Source organism: Talpa europaea, assembly GCF_964194135.1.
Source record: "Talpa europaea genome assembly, chromosome: 10".
In the NCBI taxonomy this organism is placed as follows: Eukaryota; Metazoa; Chordata; class Mammalia; order Eulipotyphla; family Talpidae; genus Talpa; species Talpa europaea.
In genome coordinates, this window is record NC_140077.1 from 109,061,864 (window position 1) to 109,083,523 (window position 21,660).

The 21,660-nt window shown below is 45.9% G+C and overlaps 1 protein-coding gene across 1 annotated transcript in view; it reads left to right on the top strand.

Annotated features, from left to right (window-relative positions):
• ZNF827 (zinc finger protein 827) overlaps positions 1–21,660 on the top strand; it is a gene marked incomplete at its 3' end in the record, with an annotated part of 150,832 nt that overhangs the window by 45,473 nt on the left and 83,699 nt on the right. The window contains exons 4-5 of the mRNA XM_084245844.1: positions 509–989; positions 16,590–16,823. Of these exons, the coding sequence (XP_084101970.1) occupies positions 509–989; positions 16,590–16,823 (715 nt within the window). The remainder of the gene's footprint in view (positions 1–508; positions 990–16,589; positions 16,824–21,660) is intronic.

Consider the following 21,660-nt stretch of genomic DNA (forward strand, 5'->3'; position numbering starts at 1 on the left):
CACTCTTCACTACCCAGAGAAGCATCCTGAAAACTAAAATTATGTTTGCAAAACATAGCTAATTCTCTAGGTGACAATAATTGGGAACATGCAAAGTATTACGAGTGTGAGAGGAATTACTTGACAGATTACCTCTTTTGACCCCCAGTTAGTAATTATGTAAGTCGTCATTGTGCTGGGTTTTTAATGTTTTCTCTGAAGACACCAGCCGAGGCTGGATGACTAGAATAATAGGAGAATTCCACCCAAAACCGCCTCCACTGGCGGCCAGCATCCTCCGTTGTGAGCGTGGCTGTAATCACAGACTCTTAACCTGCGTGGACCGGCTTTCCCTTTAGGGATTGACCTCATTACCTGGGGCACAGTAATGAAATGCTCCTCTGGTTATTTTATTTCCGGGGCCAACCCTGTGTACTGTGAGGAACTGGTAGATGAATCTTCTGGAGGGACAACAAGGCGTTTTCCGTAAGCGCACGGTGGACAGCTCATTCTTGTGCTTCTTCATCAGGTTCATCAGCACCAGGACCGGGGAGAGACCTTTCAGTGCCAGCTATGCCCTTTCACTTCCTCACGCCACTTCAGCCTGAAACTCCACATGCGTTGCCATCAGCACTTCCTGAGGACAGAAGCCAAGGTGAAGGAGGAGGTCCCAGACCCAGATGTCAAGGGATCTCCCCACCTCAGTGACAGTGCCTGCCTGGGGCAGCAAAGGGAAGGAGGAGGGACAGAGCTAGTGGGGACCATGATGACATCCAGCACTCCAGAGAGGACTAGCCAGGGTGGGGCTGGCGTCTCGCCTTTGCTGTTGAAGGAGGAACCCAAGGAAGAGAACGGCCTGGCCACCTCCTTTCCTCTGGATGCTGCTGACAGGCCGGCCAACCACACAAAGCTGAAAGACCCTTCCGAGTATGTGGCCAACAGTGCGTCAGCATTGTTCAGCCAGGACATCTCTGTTAAGATGGCGTCTGATTTTCTCATGAAGCTGTCAGGTACTTGAATAGGGGTTGTCTTCTCCCTCCCCCACCCCCGCCCCCTCCAGTGTCCTCACCTGTAAAATGAACCAGTTGGCCTAGATGACTTCCAGGTCCCGGGAAAGTCTAGCAGTCTGCTCTGTCAGACGTTTTCTCCAGGACTTTTTATTCTTTAGTGGCCCTTTGGAAGTAGATCTCGCTGTGGTTTGGGCCTGAAAACAACAGAGACGGTGCATTTCCTTCTGGTTTTCCCCATCATGGGCTCCTGCGTGGGGGCAGGTCACATGCTGAGCCAGGCTGGTGGCAGTTCTTTGTGGGACGCGGGGTTCTGTTGAACTTGTCTCTGCGACGGGGCTTTTCAAGGGCTGTAAGGAAACTTCTGAGTTGGTTGACAGTATTCAAGTTCTTCACTGTCTTGATTTGAAAGATGTTTAAAGAACAGCGAGACTGCTGTCAGGAATTACAGACTTGGCACATTGGAGCAAGTGCTGTAGATTATCTTTTATTCTTAGTGGGAAGTGTTTTATTGTGGTCAAGTGTAGCCAACATGATATTTCCCGGTTCAGCCATTTTGAAGCGTGTGTCTTTGGCGTGGCTTGCGTTCACACTGGGCTGTCACCATCGCCACCGTCCAAGCCCAGAGCTTTTTCATCCCAGCCCCAACCCTTCCACCCACGAAGCAGTAGCCCCACGTCGCTCCCCCCAGCCCAGCCACACCCCATTCCCATCTGTGCCAGTTTGACCAAAGCGGGTGCCTCATGGAAAGTGGAGTGGGATTCTTCAAAATTCTTCCCCAACAGTCTCAAGGCCATTTTGAAAGAAATGGAGCCAGAAGTTGTCAAGGCTCATCCTTTGTGGCTGACGTCACTCTCACCCTCCAGCGATAGGTGACGTTTCCTTTAGTTTCTGTTGCTTTTAAAGGATTTCTTTGGTGAAGTTGTGGTGTTAAGCAGGGGCCATGCGATGCTGGGCGCGTGTGGATTCTCCTGACCCTTTAGGGTCGGAGTGGAGGGTGGTGGGGCTGTGCTGTTGCCGCTGCTCATGACGTTTTCAAAAGTGTGATTTTAAATTTTAAAGGAGATGTGATGGGGCCTCCCCCATGGCGCGGCGGTTGAGTGCTGGGCAGTTGAGCCTCTGCGGCGCCGGTTCGATCCCCGGCTGCTCCCCGGCCACCAGAGGAGGGTCCCACATGGCGCGCAGACCTCTCCTGCCGCCCGCTGCTCCCCTCAGCAGTGTCCTTCGGTCCTTCTGCCTGCTCTGCTCCCCGCTCTGGCTCTGGTGAATTCTCTCACCCTCCCACGCTTCTGACTGTGCCCAGTGCTTGTATAAATAAATAAAAATAAATCTTAAAAAATAAAAATAAAGGCGATGTGGCGGGTGGGGAAAGGTCGGTGGAGAATGGGCTCTGCCTCTCTGCGAGCTTGGCCGGCCCCAAGATGATTTCCAAATGCCACTTCAGCGCTTTGAGATTGACAATACCCTTTTAAATGGAGAATAATTGGTCACCGCCTTCTTTTAAATGGACTCTGAGTCGCATTTCACTAAATGTCATTGCCAGGTGGATTAGAGGAGCAGCTTCACTCTGAAGTCCCCGGCTCGGTGACACTTCCCTCGGGTCTCCTGGACAGTCCCCAGACCCCGGGGCTTGACCCCTGACTCTCGTTGGAAACGGGGAAGAAAGGCATGGAAATGAGGCATCCCAAAATGAGTTGAGGGGGGAAGGAGGGCAGGAAGGCCCCCGGGAGGGACCCCAACCTGGACCCCAGTGAGTTACGAAGCACGAGCCCATGACCTTGGCGTTTGGAAATGGGGGGCTCAGCTCCCCTCCCCGCTGCCTTCTCCCTCTTCCATTCCAGTGTAGTGGAGGCTTGGATTTTTATATTGAAATATTTTTAATCATGTGGGAGAAATGTATGTTTTCAGTTTTCCTTTTGCTGCTGATCCTTTCACAATTCCCCTCCCGGAATCCTGCTTCTTCCTCTATGATCTCTCCTAATGTGATCACAAAAAGGACCCCTCTCCTGGGCTCCTGTGGCACGCTCCCGAGGGGAGAGATGCAGATGACGTGTTCACTTAGTATAGCTTAGAGGGGGGGGCCCTTTCCTAACTTCACAGACTGGGGGATGCTCAGTTGGGTGGAGTAGCTCTTAGGAGGAGCAGCCTTGCTTTCCTCTGAGATCCAGGAAGTTATTAAAATGTGGAGGTGGGTGGGAGGGGAGGCAGGAACGATTGGGCTTTGGATAAAACACCGGTGCATGATACACGAGTCCTCCTGGGCTCAGCTCTGGGTGCCCCGTGTCAGGCTGGCATTAGCTCCAGACCCCGTCTCAGAGAGCACGAGATAAGACCTGCGGCTGCGGAGAGCCAGGCTTGCAAACAGAGATGCAGAGGAGAAGCCAGTTGGTGGGGGTGGGGGCGGGGGTGAAATTCTGCACCAGAGCTTTATAGTGTGATCTGTTTTCTCAGGAAGCTATTGACGCGGGCTTGTTTACGGTTTGGCAGTCTGAGTGTTTACTGACTGATCAATGGGCATAAGAAAACAGATAACAAATGCACACTATTTATGCAAAAGGCCCATGCAGCTATTTTATGGTGGCTTACTAGAGGTCCTGAAACCTGACTTGTATGCACTGTTACCTAGCAACCTGTTATAAAGTCACCGGGGAGTGAGATGCATCGGTAATTTTTTTTGTGTGAGCATATTTGGATGTAAATGTAAACTTGGTGACTGTGGCAATGCAGCCCACGGGAAGAGAAGATATGTCAAAAGGAAAGGAATACATTTTCTGGAGGGCTTTTTTTTTTTTTTTTTCTTCATTCCACTAACTCTGGTTGGTCGGGCCCTGTAATTGATGGCTGCTGTCACTGGGGTGCTGTACCTGGCTGTGTCTGTGGCTGTGATTCCAGGACCCAAAGGCCAAATCCCGGGGAGCTGCAGCTGAGCTGCTGGCCCTTCCCATTGTCAAATACAGTGAAGCCTCGGTTAGCCTGGGGTCTGGTCCCTCGGTGTCATAACGGCGCCATTGTTCTCGAGACAAATTTTTGAGCTGGACTCTGTGCGTGCACCTGCTGGGGCGGGAGGGTGCAGCTGTTGGTGGCACCGAGTCTGTGGGTCTCCGTGCCAGCCACATCGCTGTCTGCAAAGCTGGAGCACAGTGACAAATTCAAGCGTGTCCGTACCTACTTGTTTCCAAAAGAGAGACGGCAAACACTTGCTTCTTTCTTGCTTGCTTATTAAGGGGAGGCTTTTTTGCTCCTTCAACTAAAACTAAGCATAAAGATGACTTAGTGGAACCCAGTGGAATTAAAATCGCTGGCAGAATGTGGTTTTGAAAGGACTCGAAATCTATACCCACCCACAGCCACCGTGAGGTTCCCTGGTGTAAGTGAGGGTGAAAGCAAACCCCTTCTCTGAACCAGCAAGTCTTCCTCTGCCCGAACCCACACTTGACATTCCTCAGTCCTTCAGAGTTAATACAGAACCGACGCTCGATTCGGGGAAGGTTGGGGCAGTCTTGCTGCTGGCTTTCTGGGTGATGGAATAACAATCCTGTAAACTTTGCTCAAGGTGTTGGCCTGGGGGTGGGCCTCAAAAGCCTGCGGCTGCATGAATTTGCTACACCGGTCATTCAGGGCTCAGATACTGGAGGTGGTTTTTGGGAGCTGCGTTGGTCCCCCAGAACCCCTAAGTGTCTGCTCTTCTGTGCTGTGTTCCCCTTTTCCAGCGGGACTTCTAACTTTGGCTGCACATTAGTTTCTTCAAAAGCCTGGGTCCGTCCCGTGCCCAGAAGCCATGGCTTCGTTTGTCCAGAGCCTAGATACGGGCATTTTTTGGGAAATTCTTGAATAATTAAGGGCGCAGCCAAGTCATATTCCACTGACTTGGAATATGAACTTGGTACCTGCTACAGCGTTTTCCCCATTACAGATCTCTTTCCTTGTTTTCTATCCCTGAGGAGGGGCCTGGTGTGAGAGACGGGCTTAGACATTCAGCGCAGGTTGAGGTTGGCGTGAACAGAAGCCTGAGTGAGTCATGGCTACTGACCCCCCCTTTTTTCTTGTCGGGCCGCGAGACAAGAGATTAAAGAAAATGCACCTCAATGTTCTCCAGTTAGAACAAGAAATTTCTAGGACTCCTCCAGAGCATCAAGGGTCTGGGAGTGTTACCAGTAGAAACTCAATTAAAAGTTGCCTCGCATGGCCTTTCATTTTTCTCTCTTTCTGAAAGCAGCACTTTTTAAGATAGAAAATTTAATTCTAACTCTCCACATTATAACCAAGCAGTTGACAGAAACTTGGCTCCTCAGCTGTTGGCTGAGAATAGCTTTATGTCCCTGTTTTGCGAAAATAAAAGATATAAGTCATTGCAACTATTTTTAATTTGAAAACTGGCAAAAAAAAAAAAAAACCCTTTTATACCGTCTCCCACATTATATTAATTTCATAAGATGGAGGCCAACATTTTAACCAGGAGAGATGGACTTTTTAAAGCAGCGGCTCCCAAGCCTGATGTGCTAGGAACTCAGCCATAAAACAGCAAAGGTTTTCTTGGTTCTGGCGGATGAATAAAGAGGAGCCGGTCAGTGTGCTTGTGCCTTCTTATCTTGCAGTTTCCCATCGGCCTTTGTTCCATGTCTTTCACCAACTTGATGTATCTGTCGGTACAGTGCCGTTGGTTTCTGAAAGGCATCTGTTCTGTCTGCTGCTACAGGGGGCGGATCGGAGAGGCCCAGCTAACCAGGGGGTCCCTCCCGCACGGTGATTTTTTATAAAATCTCTTAACCCACAAGCCTTTCTGTGATCCCGTGCCTTCCCAGTGCCTCGCCAGGCCTTACGTAACCCGGGGCTCACCCACGCTCCTTGCCTCTGTGCACATCCCTGGAAGGCTTATCTGCAACAGCCTGCCTTTGCAGCTTCAACTGGCCCCTGCTTTTTAACCCTGTCCTGCTTTTCTTGTGGCAGGAGCACACTGGTCATGTGACTAGAACCCCTGCAGTGAGCGGCTGCCCTGAGGAGTCTTATGTGCGGGCAGCCTCAGTGCCCCTCGCAGCCCTGGATTTTATTCAACCTGGTGGTGATTCATCTGAGAGGCAGAGTGTGACTCTTTCCTGTTTTCAACCACTTGCTGCTCCATGACATGAGGACTGACTGAGTCATGAAAGGGAGCAGGTGGCATTACAAGAAAGTGGGGCCCAGAGTTACCCACACATGTGCGTGCCGAAATGTCCTGGGATGGAGACTTGGAGACATGTGCTCATTGCTCATTATTTCTCCTCAACAGCCATTTCTGTGGTGCAGTCACTCCAAGCCATGGAGTTCACGTGACGTTCGTCACGGCTCTGTAGGAAGCTAGTACTAGCACAGGTATCCCCCGCTTTTCAGAGGTTTGCTTTATGCCATTTCTGTTTTGCAGAAGACTTACATTCAGATCTGCTTTTGCTGACAGAAAGAAATCTAAAGGGGATTGCTGCTTTTATGATAAAATGGGAAAAGCACAAGTCTAACGTTGATTTGGCAGCAGCGAAGGAGCAGCACCCCAAGAAGGAGCAGCACCCCAAGTAGTGAAAGTAGCCCCTCCAAGATCCTTCCCCAGGAACTGCTTTATACAAATTGTGTGTTTACCACAACATTCCTGCTTTTAATGTCTATTTGTATTATTTGAGGTTTAATGTGTTATGTGGAATGATGTGGTTGATTATATGGGGTCTGAGAATAATTAAAATCTTACCCGTATAAGCTTCTTCACTTTCAGCCATTTCACCTTAACAGAGTTTTCATAGAAACACTCTACTTTTGGCTCATGAGGGAAGCCTGCATTCCCATTTTACAGCTGAAAACTGAGAAACAGAGGTTAAAAGAGTTGCCTAAGTTTACATAAGGGATGACAAAACTGGGATTGTAACCCAGGGGACCTGGTTCCTGTGATTCCCCTTCCCCACTGCCTGTACCCCAAATCACAAAAAAAGGAAACAGCAAAACCTGAACTTGACTGTGTTCTCTGTCCCTGCTTGTGAACTGAGTTGTGGCCTGGAGTGAGCTGTTCTCTGAATGGTCTGTGTTAAACAGCACTGGAAGTTGCATGACTACTTCCCGGTTTCTTGAAAATTACCTCGTACAAACAGAGTGGACACAGTCTGGCCAGTTTATAATTTCATAGAACTGTATTGTGTCCAGCGTGTTTCCAAATACTTTGTTTTGTAGCAAACTTGTAGGCGAATAAACCGACACTGCATGAATAACTGTAAAAAGGTGGCAACAGGAATCCACATCTTTCTTTCCTGGCTATGCTGGAGCAAGTATGCCCAGTTCTAGAATTGCTTCCATCCACCCCCCCCCCCACACACACACACACAACCCCGGAATAATTTTGCATCTTGATAGGCCTTGGGAAAATTTATGAAGACCTGTGTTTCTGCAAAACTGGTTCCTAGTCATTTTCTTCCTTCTCTCGGAAGTGTCTAGTCTTGTGTTTACTGGTGTTGTAACTGCTTCCACTATTATTATTAGGAGCTTATGAGTAAGTAAATGTGTTTCCAGTGAACCAGGCACTGTGCCAAGGACTTCAGTAATTTCTCACTTAAGTCTCCCAATCGCCGATGAGGTCAATAATATAAGCCTATTTTATAGATGAGGAAGCTGAGGCTTAAAAGATTTCGGCTGCAAGGGCCAGAGTGAAGCTTCAGCTCTGTCTCACTGCAAAGCCTTGGCTCGTGACCACTTAATTAGCTATTACCTAATTTTTTTTCTCAGTTGAGGGAACTGTCTTTTGACCTCCGTCTGCTTCACTGTTTATTTTCCTTGGCTTCAAACCATGGCATCATCCCTAATGCATGCTAACTCAGTCACTGATCTGGATACATTTTCAGTGTCTACAAAAGAGATCTACAATCTATCCCTGCTTGTGCAGCCTTCCCCTGCTACCCCCTCATCTAGATGGCCTCCCACTCCACTCCCACCCTAGCCAGCGTCTTCTCCACCTCCGACCGCCTCCAGCAGTCTCTCTGGACGGGGTTTGGATGGGCTCTCTACAGATACCCAGGCACCTCGTGCTTGGCTCCTTTCTCCTGAGGAACCATATTCCCACTCAGCTAGATCCCGCCTCACCTGGCCATTCTCAGCCTCCTGTCATGCGGTCCCAGGGGACTGCTCATTTAAACTGCAGAGTTTAAACAGAGTTAAACTTCCTCATCTAAGGTAAAATGAGTAAAAGTAGAACTTTTCTAAAAAGAATAATAGCGTTATTAAAACTAAAAGAACAACTCTCGCGCACCCACCACCTGCCATGTTTCTGTATCTCTGTAGAGAATTTCTAAGAACACTGGGCCCCATCCCTGTGATGTCCTCCGGCTACTGTCTGGTCCGTGCCGAGGCCAGCTGTCCTGCCGAGCAGGTCCCACTTAGTCAGTAAAACCTTTTCTTGTTATTTTCATCTCACTACACCCCCCTCACAGGGAATTCCAGTGATAGTTGGAGTCTTTACCACCTAAGTCGGTGCTTGCAGCATTGCATAATTCATCCCGTTGTTTGTGTATTAGTCTTGCCTCTTCAACTATATTTCAAGTTGCTGTGGGGGGACATAAAGTTTCTTTTATAACATCTTTATCTTTGCACCATCCACAGTGCCTTCCCGGATGGATTGTAAGAATGATCTCCCATTTTCATATCGTAGGAGTCAGATTTTCAGAAGTGCTGGTATTATTTCCCTTAGAAAAGATTTGCAAATTCACCTCAGCTCCCTCACACAGCAGTGGTCTGTAGAAAGGAAGCAGGCTGTTCCAAGGGGGCTTCGAAGAGTGTGAGGGTCTTGCATTGTCTCCTTTCCCATGTTACAAGGCCTCAGCTCGTAGGCCCAGGATTCTATCACATGGGGAGTGACAGAGTGTTCCACAGTATAGCAGCTCACTTGGCCTGTGTTCTGTGGATTAGCCACCTGGGCGTGGCTCAGCTGGGGTCTTCTCTTTGGTGTCTCTCAGGCTGACTCATCTTCCTAGTGTCCATTGCCAGGCCCTGGGGATTAGCTGGTCTAGGATGCACTTAGCTGGGGGGCTGTCTCTGGGGCCCAGGAGCTCTCCTCCTTCGGTGGGCCGGCCCTGGCCATCCCCATGGTAGCTGCCCAGCCTTCCAAAGGAGAGCGAGGAAGGGTATCGGGCCTCCCGAGACCAGGCTCAGAACCGGCCCAGCCTCACCTCCACCACCTTCTGTTGACCAGAGTCAGCTACAACTCCGGCCCAGATTCCAAAACTGGGAACGTGGATTCCACCTCTTGCAAAGTCACGTTGCAGTTGGTGGTCCCTGGGGAGGGGCGTCCTTGGAACTGCAGTGAACCACAGCCTGAGCCTGCAGAGTCTCAGCGACAAAAATCATTAACCATGCGGTGGATAAACCAGAATGCCAGCATAGTAATTAAACATGACAAGTGTAACAGTCAGGAGGAGATGTCACTTGGGGCAGATGGTCATCAAGTTCCCTGAAAAGTGTTGGAAATATATTATCCAATCTTTAGGTTTTCTTTTTCTCTAGGCTCAAATCACTTCAGGCTGTTCATACATGCAAATCACTTCACTGCTGTTCATGCATTTCATTCTTTGGATGTGTTAATAGTATGAATTTAAAAACCAGCTCTCCTTCACATTTACTCAGGGCTTGATTGGTTTTCCAGAACTTGTCCTTCCTGCTTTTGACAAGGGAGATATCCTGTCTGTTAAACAGATTACTGTAGATGTTACTTTTGCTCATTATATGTTGGTTTTAATAGCTTAGTTTGCAGAGGAAAACCTTATTTATTTATTTTAAAGTTCTTTAGGCAATGATCACCAGGGTTGCCCTTGACCTTGCGCCTGTCACTGTGTCTACAGTCGTCATAGCTGTCATAGGAAACCTGTGTGGTGTTACTTTGGGGACAGAGACCCTGCAGTGTAGCCAAGGATTAGCTCAGGTGGAGGCTAATGAGAAATACGAGACGGTTAAAACTTCACTAAACACTAATTATAAAACCACTAAAGACAAATTAAGTAGTTTACTTTATTAGGAGCAAGTTTTAGAAATATTTGGCTAGTGATTTAAACATTCTATTTGAATATAATATGCTTAACATCTAAAAGTAATACTCTGCTATCATTGTTCTTCAATTAAATCTTGGCTTTCTTTTGATTTCAGAAGGGAGTTTGTTTTTTCATACACAAAATGCATCAAAAAATCCCAGGTCCTCAACCAGATCGCACATACTAATATATATTTACAGGGGAACTTAAGTAGTTATAGCAGCACTGATTTGCAATCTGGAAAATTGCGTTCATTAGATGTGTGATTTTTAAAGGTTATATCATCATTTGAGCCTCTGTTTCCTTATTAGAAAACAGTTTCAGTTTTTATTTGTTTTTTAAACAGTAAACTCATTTTTTCCAACAAAATTTTAAGTGCAGACACAATATGTAAAACACCATGAATATGTATTTTTGCTATAGCTTTGAAGTTCATATTTATTACATTTATTTATTTTAAAAGTCCAACAATTAGAAAAAATCTGCTCTTTGAGAAGCAACAAGGCATGAAGTTAGTGGTTTGTTGGGGTGAGGTCTTACAGCAGTATAAGCACCTAGTATGTTTCTACCTTGTTTTGCTGATTGCAGTTTCAAGAAATGCCATTTGCACATGGATGTTGTGGCAAAGGAGAGCAGAACTTTAACAATTCACCTTAAAATCTTTAACAGATCCCGTCAATTAAATTTATTCCGAGGCTTGAAAGAAGGGTGCAATGATTTAAAGCATTTGCTTCAAAGTTGGCAATACTCCTTATTATATTCCTTCACTAATATCATAATCCATGGCAGAAGAGAAACCTCCAGAACTTTCCATATGCACCCAAACCACCTATAATTATGTATTAATGACTTGGTTTTACTTAGTTAACTGCTCTTTGGAAATTCATCTGCAAAGGGATGTTGCACCATCCTCAAAGAGTGCTGTTGAGGGTCAGGTAAATGAAATCAGGTAAAGATGCAGTAAACGATAGAGCCCAGTAGAGCTCCCCATCTGTCTGTCAGCTATGATCAGAAGCTTCACCAGAGCAGATGACCTGTCAACCTACCGTTGGCATTAATAAGGCAGTGCTTCTCACCAGAGTCGCTCCCAGCAATGTCTGAAGAAATTTTTGTTTTCACCACTGGAAATTGAGTGCTATTGGCATTGCGTGTTTGGAGGCCAGGGATGCTCTTAAACACCTTGCCATGCACTGGCTTGTAGATGACCCAGCCCAGAATGTCAGTGGTGACAAGGTTCAGTAAGCCTGATTTAAGGCCCCCGCATATCGACACTGGTACGACTACCATCGTACAGCATTGCATAGACACACATGCTTAGGCCTGAATTTGCTGAAAGCTCAGTGCACAGCCAACCACTTCCTTATTAATGACACATAACTAGAGCTCCACCACCCCTGGCGACAGCAGGTGCACCTGCCTTGCTAGCAATACATAAAGCTGAATTAAGTTGTGGTCTCCAGCGAGCTGACATTATATATATAAAACACAGTAAAGGGTGCACGTTTTAAAGTGAAATTTCAAGTCACTTTAAAAATAATCTTGAAGTTTTAAAATTGAAACTAATAGCTGTTGGAACCCCCGAAGGTTATGTTGGGGTTCCTTGGAACAATGAAAAGTCACTGATCTGGTGACTTCTTCCAGGCCTGAGTTTCTGGCTCTGCTTTGGGGTGAGGAAGTAAGTAAAAGTCTCAAGGGCCTAGCTTCCTCATGCAGCAATTCAGCATTCACGAAACCAGCAGATTTTATGTTCAAGGAAAGCATCATTTTCCTTCACCAGCGGGAACCCACAACTAGAACAGCAGCAGTTTTGTTAGAGCCCTGTCTTCCACCCTCTCGGTCAAATATTCACCAAGTTCTTTTCCTACACGAAAACATCCCAGACTGTCAGCTTCTACCCCACCACCCTCTTTCTCGCTATATGCTTAATTCACACCATGCCATGTGTCTTCCAAAGCTGAGGTGCGGATCCTTCAGACACTTGCAGAGTAAGGAAAGACCTGGGGCGCATTCTCAGCCAGAAACCCTGAAGTCTAGGGTTTCTGTAATGGGGGCAAGAGGAGGTCAGTCTGTTAACCTCTTGGAACCTTCATTTCTTCACTTATAAATGAAATTAGTACTAATATCAGTCTCCTATGGCTGACAGAAGGATTGATTCAAAACGCTGGTTGTATGCATTATTGGGAAAAAAATAACAATTTGTTCAATGTAAGGGAATTGCATAGAATTTTCCTCAAGGTGAGGTAGGTCGCTGGAAAGGAGTGTCCATGGGAACTAATGCCTCCTTGCTGTGAAGAAGGGTTCCTCTTACAGCTCAGGAATCCTGCCTATTCCAGTCACGTGTTACTGAACAACGTCTTGGTCAGTGACGGGGGCTGATCCCGTGAGCTACACCACCCAGCCGAGGCGGGCAGTGGGCTCGGCCCTCTGAGTTTATGTGAGCGCCCACACTGGCGATCCCACAACAAAATCTCTCAGTGACACGTTACCTCAGTGACGCCTGACTGTAGAATTGGAACCGTGGAATAACTTTATCCCAGTGTCTTCCTCTTCCTTGTCCACATTAACCTTTATCTCGAATCCTTTATAAGTCCTCAAAAGCCAGTTTGTTCCTTGAAATGGCAGCCTGACTCCATTGAGGGCATGAGCTTACAGATAGACTCATTTATAACTCAGAGTGGCTCAGCTAAAATGTCTGTAGCAAACAGTGAAGAGAGGGGCCTCTTGGGTTTCCTCAGTGCATCAAAAGCGAAGTATCTGGAAACTTTAAGGTACATAAACAGAAGTCCAAGCAGGTGCTGTGCAACAGTGATCCTCCACTTGGGCACAAGTCTTGGTTCGTAGTAAGAATGAAGTCAAGACTGCAGTGAGCCATAAATTATTGCTTTTCTCTTAACAACTTCCCCAAAGAAAAAAGAAAACATCTTTAATTCCGTTCTCTTTTTCTCTGTAGAAAGAGAATGGATTTTTTTTTAAGATAATAAAAAAACAATGGCTATTATTGAGTCATATTAATTTTAAAATATAGGTTTTAGGTACTAATCTCAGTGTAAATATTTCTGGTCATTGAAAGAAAGCAGGATATCCTTCATATTTCTATTTTTACCTCTTCTATTTAGACTTAAAGGCTGGGAAATTAAAACTTGGGAAGCAGGTATTTCCCACACATTTTTCTGATATGCCATTTATTTTATTTACATTTTCCCAATGCGTTGCTAGTTTTAGGCCATTAATATTGCCTAAGTGAGCCCCAGGTATCACATGTATAATCCAGCAACATCCAGCTTGCCTATTGTTTCTTAGTGTCTTACTGAAGTCCTGTTAAATCAGGGTTGTACAAACAATGCTAGATATCTTTTTCCCCCTTAGGTCCCATTCAGCATGTATTCTGTCCAGTGCTCCTGCAAGATACTCACAGCTTCAGAGAGCATCTGTGTAATGGTGGTCCTCTCCAGAAGCTGGGATTTGCTGCTAGGGCCTCCACCGTTTCTTATCTCTTTCCTAGCCTCACCTTAGATTTTTAAAAAATCTTAAAAATAACAGATACAGCACTGAAGCAATTTTGAAAATATGTAACCATTAGTTTATATTACTCCTTCCTAAAGAATCCAAGTTGCAGCCTTAATAGATACCACCTCGTTTAATTACTCTGTTGTGACTAATGAGTATGCACTGGGAAGAGATTTTAAGGAGCATTCTGTGTGAAAGGTTTAAGGCAAGAGCAAGTTTTAAAGGAGGCACCCACCAGCCCCTCAGGAAGTGGTCGAGAGGGGAGAAGCCCGCCCAGAAAAAACCTGGTAGGAGTTCCCTCCTGGTAGAGGTGGAAGCACAACTTGAGGGTTGTTTTAGAGACTGTCCTTGTTCCCTTGGGTCTAGATGCCTGTCACTAGATTTTAAGCACTTTCCTTGAGATTTCCTGGCCTCCTCCTTAGTAATACCAGAGTCCAAGTGGTTCTTCAAAGACACCCCTGTAAATGCCAAGTCTCGATAAAAAAGCTTTTAGTTTTGTCTCTAAGGACTTATCCCCAGTCTAATGATAAAAGCTATGGAAGGCTCTTTTGATTACCTTTGGTGGCATATTTGGAGGTTCTTGGCTTTTGTTTACCACAGGCAATGTGGAGGTCAGTGCTTTTGATTTACTTTGATTCATTTATAATTTATAATCAGTCATCAAAAATTTGAGTCAGTCAACAAAAAAATCCTGAGCACCTACTGTGTGCCAGGCACTGTTCTACGCACTTGAGATGCACCAGTGTTAAGGATCATTGCCTTCATGAAGTCTACCCTTAAGTTGGAGGAACAGACCATAATGGTTAACATAATAGAATTACATAGTAAATGATTCTTCTACTGGAGCTGCTCTACCAAAATACCACAGAATTGGTGACTTAAACAACAGAAATTTATTTCTCCCCCTTTTGGAGGCTGGAAGTTCAAGATCAAGCTGTTGGCAGGTAGGGTTTCTCCTGAGACCTTTTTGCTGTGTCTGCACATGGTCTTTTCTCTGTGTGTACACATCCTGGTGTCTCTCTTCTTCCAAGGACAGCAATCATGTTGCATTAGGATCCCATCAGATGACCTCATTTAACTTTAGTGACTTCCTTATCTCCAGGTGCGATCATAAAGGGGATAGGGCTTCAAAACGTAAATTTAGGGGATTGTGCAGAATTCAGTCCATAGCAGTATGGTATGAGGTGATAAATATTTTGGAAAACAAGGAGGATCAGAGTAGGGGGAGAGATTGAGTGTACTGTGTGTATTTGGGGTGGGAAGTTGCAATTTTGAACTAGGTGATCAGGGCAGACTTTGTTGAGAGGGTGGTATCTTAGGAAGACTTGAAGGTCAAGTTACATCTCAGGGTTGCTATAACTCAAGGACCAGAGGTGGAGGGGTGGGGAGTTGGGGACATACACAGGTGAGCAGCTTGTGGGCCTGGATTCTAGCCCTGGCTTTTCCTCCTTTTGATAGTCACACTTTCAAATGTCAGTTTAGCCCTCTGAGGTCCAGCTTGCAAATATGCTGGTCTGTGTGAACTTGTGATTCCAGAATGTCCATTCTCAGAGGGACATGCGGTGGACAGACAGGACCTGGTGCTGTGTATTGAATAGGAGCAGGTGGGGAAGGGTGACGGGTGTTTGCTTTGGGGATTTATTTTCATCCTTTTATTTGTTAGGTGAGAAAGGGTTTGAGACTCATTCTAAAAATCGTTACTAAGAGCTCAGAACTAGGGTGTCCTCTTTCTCGAAAGACCACCCAGTATAACTGACCTCAGGCTCCTACCACCTGGCCCTTTAAGTGGGAGCAGGAGGCCCGTGAAGAGTGATGGTGGTGGGGGAGGTTGCTTGCCTTCCCTCCTGGTCTGCTGGGGGCAGCAGCTTAGTGGGTGAAGGTCTGGAATGGTGTGGCCACACCACAGAATCCATCCCATAATAGATCACTTAGCTCTGCCCTGACCACACACACCACACCAGCCAACCATGCTAAAAATGGAAAAAGGACAGTAGTGGAAAACTGGTGAAATCTGAATAAAATCTGGAGTTTGGGTCATGCGAATGTGCGTCTCTGGGTTCTGACCAATAACCATGGTTACGTGAATGCGGACATTGGGGTGCTGGGTCAAGTGCAGACAGAACACTCAGCCGTCTTTGCAACTATGTGGAAATCCAAAATTAGGCCATTTTTATTTATTTTTTATTTTTTTAAAGATTTATTTTTTATTTATACAATAGCTGGGGTACAGGCCAGAGGCACAGGAGGGTGAGAGGATTCGCCAGAGACAGAGTGGGGAGCAGAACAGGCAGACAGACCAAAAGGACTGCTGAAGGGAGCAGCAGGAGAGACAGGAGGGGTCTGCCGCGCCATGTGGGTATCTCCCTGGCTGGCCAGGAATCGAACCCGCACTGCAGAGGCTGCGGACAGCTTCACAGCATTGTGCTTAACCCGCTGCATCACTGGGGAGGCCCCGAGGCCATTTTTAAAGAAAATGATACCTGCATGGGTTCGGTGATGAGTTGGGCCTCAGCCATGATAAGCCCCGGCAGGGGCAGGCCCCCCTGTCTGTGAGTCCGTGGCTTGGGCTATCGCCATCTGGCAAAGGCAGGGGACCTCCAGTTGGCGGCTTTCTCTTGGGCCCATTCTTGGTCACCTGACCCCCGCCCCAGGCCCCGGGGATTTGCCTTGGTATCGCCTGCGTGGTATGACTCACGTTTGTCTCCCATGATGTAGGAAATTGCCCGCAGGCATTATTTGATACTAGGCCTAGGCAGAGAGGGTGCTGATAGGTCAGGGGGCCCAGAGCTTATACACAAAAGACATTCAGGGAACCAGAGAGAACACCCAACACAGGGGAGGTGCCTTCCTAAAGAGGAGAGTGGGAGGCCCACAGAGTCCCACTCGCGACAGTGGGTTGTCCTTCCTGCCCAGGGCTATTCGTTGCGGGTCGGATGGGCTCGGCCCGGGTCCCTCTGCTGGTAGCACAATGTGATCGTGCGTTTGTGCCCCAGCGGGTTTGTGTGGGGCAGCTCAGAGGGGTGCTGCCCTGTGTGTGTGTGTGTGTCTAATCCTTTTCTTCTCTTGACAGCTGCAAATCAGAAGGAGCCCATGACTCTTAATTTTAAAGTGAAAGAGGAACCTAAGGAAGAAGAGACCCTCGGTGCCCCTCTGCCCCGGCCCAGCTACGTGTTCAGCCCGGAAGCCGAGGTGCCAGCCCCGGGCATCTCTGAGGACACCCTCAAGTCCCAGGAGGCGAAGGGGAACGCGCTCAGGCGGGACATGTCTGTCAAAGCCGCGTCGGAACTGCTCATAAAACTATCAGGTATTTGATTCATTCTGCAATACTTGCCTTGGTGCCCAGTGAAACTGTCCTTTCGTTTGGAAGCCCGCTGGGCTGCCGCCTGCCCGGGTCGCGGCTCCTCTGGCGGCTGCACCGGCACGTCATTGGCGCGGTGGGTTCGGGAGTGACCAGACGACTGGGCTGAACCGCAGGTGGTTTGCAAATGTCAGCCGTGCCCCTCTCTCATCAAGCAGAGCCTGTTTTTTCCGACCAACTGCAAATTGTTGGAAGACAAGGCTGCCTTCCCAGACGACGTCGGTCGTAATTTTAAATGGGTTCTAATGACATTCAAAGCACTTCTGCTAATTGATCAAAATATCTATTCTTTCCTCCTAGAGGACCTTGCCTTTTTGGTGTGTATTTATACTATATTCCTTAAGAACCATTAAAAATATTTTTCTTAACTTCAGAAGCAGTGGAGATGGCACTTGAAGTAATTACTAATAGAGAAGCCGCGAGATCTTATGAATAGAAAATTTCATAATGGAATGTTACAATAATTAATCTAAGTTCTTAAGATGAATGAATAATTTTTATTAGTATGTAAATGTGGTTCCAGCCCATCAAGTATGGAAAAAATGGGTTATTATTTGAAATTTACGTGTGTTGCATTCTTCTCCACCCTGTGCCCTCTATCTGCCCCACCTGCTGTGGAACAGGGGAAAAAAGAATGTCTTTTAAATTCAAAGTATGCCTTTCACAACAGGGTAAGAAAGTCAGATCAAGAATAATCCTACGTTTGCTATTGCCTAGAAGTAGTTTTTAGAAATTGCATTCAAAATGCTAATGTGAATCAAAAGTGTTTTCAGTAACTTGCCGTGCTCGGAGGGGGAAAGCAAGACATGCAGTGGGGAGAGTCCTTCCTGTCATTTCATTAGTGATTCTGACTGCGTTTCTGGTTGACCAGTAGCTTGGAGAGTGAGAAATTAATAATGCTTTGCTTAGAATCACTTATAGCAGAACAGTTGAAATTCCTGTATTTGCCAGTTGGTGGGGTTAAGAATTCTTTCTTTTAATATTAATTCAAAACACACCAGAACTTCAGGGAACATGATTTGTTACAGATAAAACTAATAGAATTATTTAAGTCCCTGTTGTAGCTCCGTTTTTCTCAACTTTGCCGTAAATGTGCAGCTTCTTTTATGCAGATGAGAGGCGAGCAAGATTGTGCTGAAAGCTCAAAGCGTTCAAAGGGAACGCTCAAGCCAACATATTTTTGTGTATATGAATCTTCCCTCCCATGTCAGAAGGTCTCGCTGACCTAGTCTGTCTGCTCTTTGCCCGTCAGTTCCTAGAGATCACGGCTCTCGGGTCTGTCCCTCATGGTGTGGCCTTTCACATGACAGTGACTAACTCTTCAGTGGTGACTCCTATCCCCTCCTGCTCGGTAGATTCTAGTGGATAAAATTCCTATCAGAGTTTGCTGTGCTGCCAGGATGATGAGCAGAGAAGGCTGGGATGGCACCAAAAGATAATGCACAAAAATGAGATTTCAAAAAAGACATTCTTTGAGAAAACATTTGCTCTTAATCCTTTTGGATGAGGTGACTTGAGACACTGAAGTATAAAATCATTTCCTAGATAATAATGAGAACCCGCAAATAGAGGGCTGTTGGGAAAGTCATGAAACATTTTTCCTTGAAAACAGAAAAAATACGTCATGGCTTTTCCGACAGCCCCCTGGAATAAGGCTGTTAGACAGCTGGGCGCGGGGATGGCAGCTGGGGACTGCAGGGCCCGTCTGGACACTTCCCAGGAGTCACAGTGAGTCCCTGGGTTATGAGATCCAGCAATCATCCAGCTTGGTGATTTTTCCAGAAGAGCCCTGTGTCGTGGGATGGAAATGAAAACTTGTTTAAAGACTAAGATGGCTTTTGTTGGGTTGTTTTGGGGGTTTTTGTTTTGTTTTGCCCTCGGATGCGATGGTCTATTCAGAGTAATCCAGGGCAGTGAAACCCGTTCAGTAACCGATTTGTACTTGGTACATTGGTCATTCAGACTATGGTCAGATAAACTTTGAAGAAGTTTGTAACTAAGTGCTAAAAATAGGCATGTGACTTAAAAACATGTCTTTTCATTCCTAAGCCACACTAGTAAGAGGACTCACTCACTCTTAGTTTTAAAAAGGGCCCACTCTTCATCACTCTCATCGCTCACTGTCTGTCAGAGCTCTTGGAAGAGAAGGCAAGGGGACAGCTTCCTAAGCTCTTTTCCAAGTCGCCATTTGAGTCATTTCCATGTTCTTGGAAAGACACACGTGTTGAGGCCTCGTCGGTGTTTGCTGAAACCCTCTCCCTGGAGTTGTCTCATCCTCCTGGGCCTGAGTGTAATTCATTTCCCCAAGCACCAGGTGAGTTGGGCTGGGTCAGGAGCTGGCCTGATACCCTGTAACTGAGCTGCAGGCCTTGTTGGGGGGATGGGGTTCCTGCTGGCTTCCTGCCTTGTTGATTTTCATTTATAGTCTTCTGTCACGCTGGGGAGGATGTTTTCGAAGAATTGGGTGAAAAAAGTATGATCTATGCTTTGTCATACATTTCTTTCTTTCTTTCTTTCATTTTTGACCCAAGGACTTAGTCGAGGAATAAAAGGATTTTTTTCTCTCTTCTTTCCTTGAGAGGAGAAGCCAGATATAGGCCCTTTCCATCTTTTTCTTGACTTAACTAAGAGGAAGCTAGTCAACTATTTAAGCTGCTTCCTTCCCAGGTTGAGATTCATTTAACGCCTTAACGATGAATGTTGGGCAGATGGCCCAGTCAAATATCATGGAAACGTACCTCGGTGGAGAGACTCTACAGGTATATTGTTTTCCAAATTGACATTTATGTCTTAGAGGAAAAACACAGATGAGTTAGGAACTAGGCTAAAGTTTTCATTAACTGTGGATGTGGGAAAATATGAGTTTTCTTCCTTCCTGTGACTCCAATTAGATTTCCAGTTGTTAATTGGGAAGTCAAGTGCCTGACAGCTGGGCTAAGGCAATTGGTGACCATAAAGAAAGCCACAAACTCTGAGGACGCCAGCGAGGTAGCCAAATAATCAGATCTGTCTGCCGAGAGCACAGTTGTTAAAGATAACTCCCAGAGGTCTCAGATGAGGGAGGCCAAGCTCCTGAAGTTTAATACAGAGGTTGTATCATGTCAGACAGACAAAGAGAACCCAGTCGCTCTTAAATTCCGGCTTGGTAATGTCACCTGGCAAACTTATGAAACAGATGTATGTTACCACACGGGTGACATAATGCCAAAAAGGACACAAAATTTTACTGGCTTCATCTTGGCTATGCTTTCAGAGAAGTTGCTAGACTCAGACATAAAGAAGTACCCTCTTCTCTAAGGAGCCACAGGAGATATATATATATATATATATATATATATATATATATAATTTATATATTTTTAATATATCACATGTTGTATATATCTGTTATATGCAGAATATATGTAGATACCATAGTAAGTAAACATAGAAATGTATATACCATGGTAAGTAAAATGCTAGTCTGGAATTTGTATTTTTTTTAGATTTCAGTTTTTTTATTGATATGTAGTTGATCTGTAGCACTATGTTAGTTTCAGATATACAACACAATGATTTGCTATTTTTATTTCAAAATGGCCATTCCAATATATCGTGGCTTTCTCTCTTAGCACCTTTCAGATATGCATATGGTATTATTAACTATAGTAACCTTTGTACATTATGTCCCTGTTACTTATTTTATTTATAACAGGAAGTGTGTACCTTCTGACTACCTGTCATCCATACCCTCCCTAATTCCCTACCACCAGTCTAGTCTATCTGTAAGATTGGTTTTTGTTTGGTTGGTTTAGATTCCACATAAAAGATCATACGGTATTTGTCTTTCTCTGATTTATTTCACTTAATAACATGCTCTCGAAGTCCATATTGTCCATATTGTCACAAATGGCAAAATTCTGTTTTTTATGACTGAATTCCACTGTATACACTTGCCTTAATTTGAAACATGTCTATTGGTTTTCTTATTTCTATGCTCAAAGAAGGAAATGAGTTTCTAGTCATTTCTGATTTATATTATATTCATTTATCCCTGATTAGACTTGGAGAGAAATATAATTTATAATTGCCTCTTGTAGAGGAATCTGGCAGGCCCTGGATTTGGAATGCACTATGATGTGCGCTTAGGAATCGCCTAAGTAAGATAGGACTTCAGGGCCACCCTGGTGATGCAAGGGGTTAAACACCGCATTATGAAGCAATCCGCAGCCTCTGCAGCCAGGGAGCAACCCACATGGCGAGGCAGACCTCTTCTGTCTCGCCCGCTGCTCCCCTCAGCAGTGTGTTTTGGTCAGTCTACTTGTTCTGTTCCCTGCTCTGTCTCTGGTGAATCCTCTCACCCCCCACAACTCTGGCCTGTACCCCAGCTCTTGCATGCATAAATAATCTTTTTTTTAAAAAAAGATAGGACTTCAGCTGTGAGGTATTTAGAAGCAGGTAAACTTGAGAAGGATGAAGTTTTCAGATGAATTTAATCTCTGAGGTGCCGAAGCAGAGGAAAGAGACCGGAGATTGACTTTATGACCAGTCTTAGTGATGTTGCCAACAGTTTTTGGTTGTAAATAAATCCTCTTCAGTCTGTTGAGGCAAGAAAGGGAATTTAATAGAAGACTCAGACTTGGAGCTGGCTGATGGAATCCGAGCACAGGGATACGGCAGGGCCTCTTTCCTCAACCGCAGGAGGGACTGGAGGGTCCCAGAAGCCCTGCTTCTCTCTGCTCGTTGAGATGGGCTTTTTACCTCATCCACATGGGAGAAAGTGCAGTTGCTAACAACTTCTGAG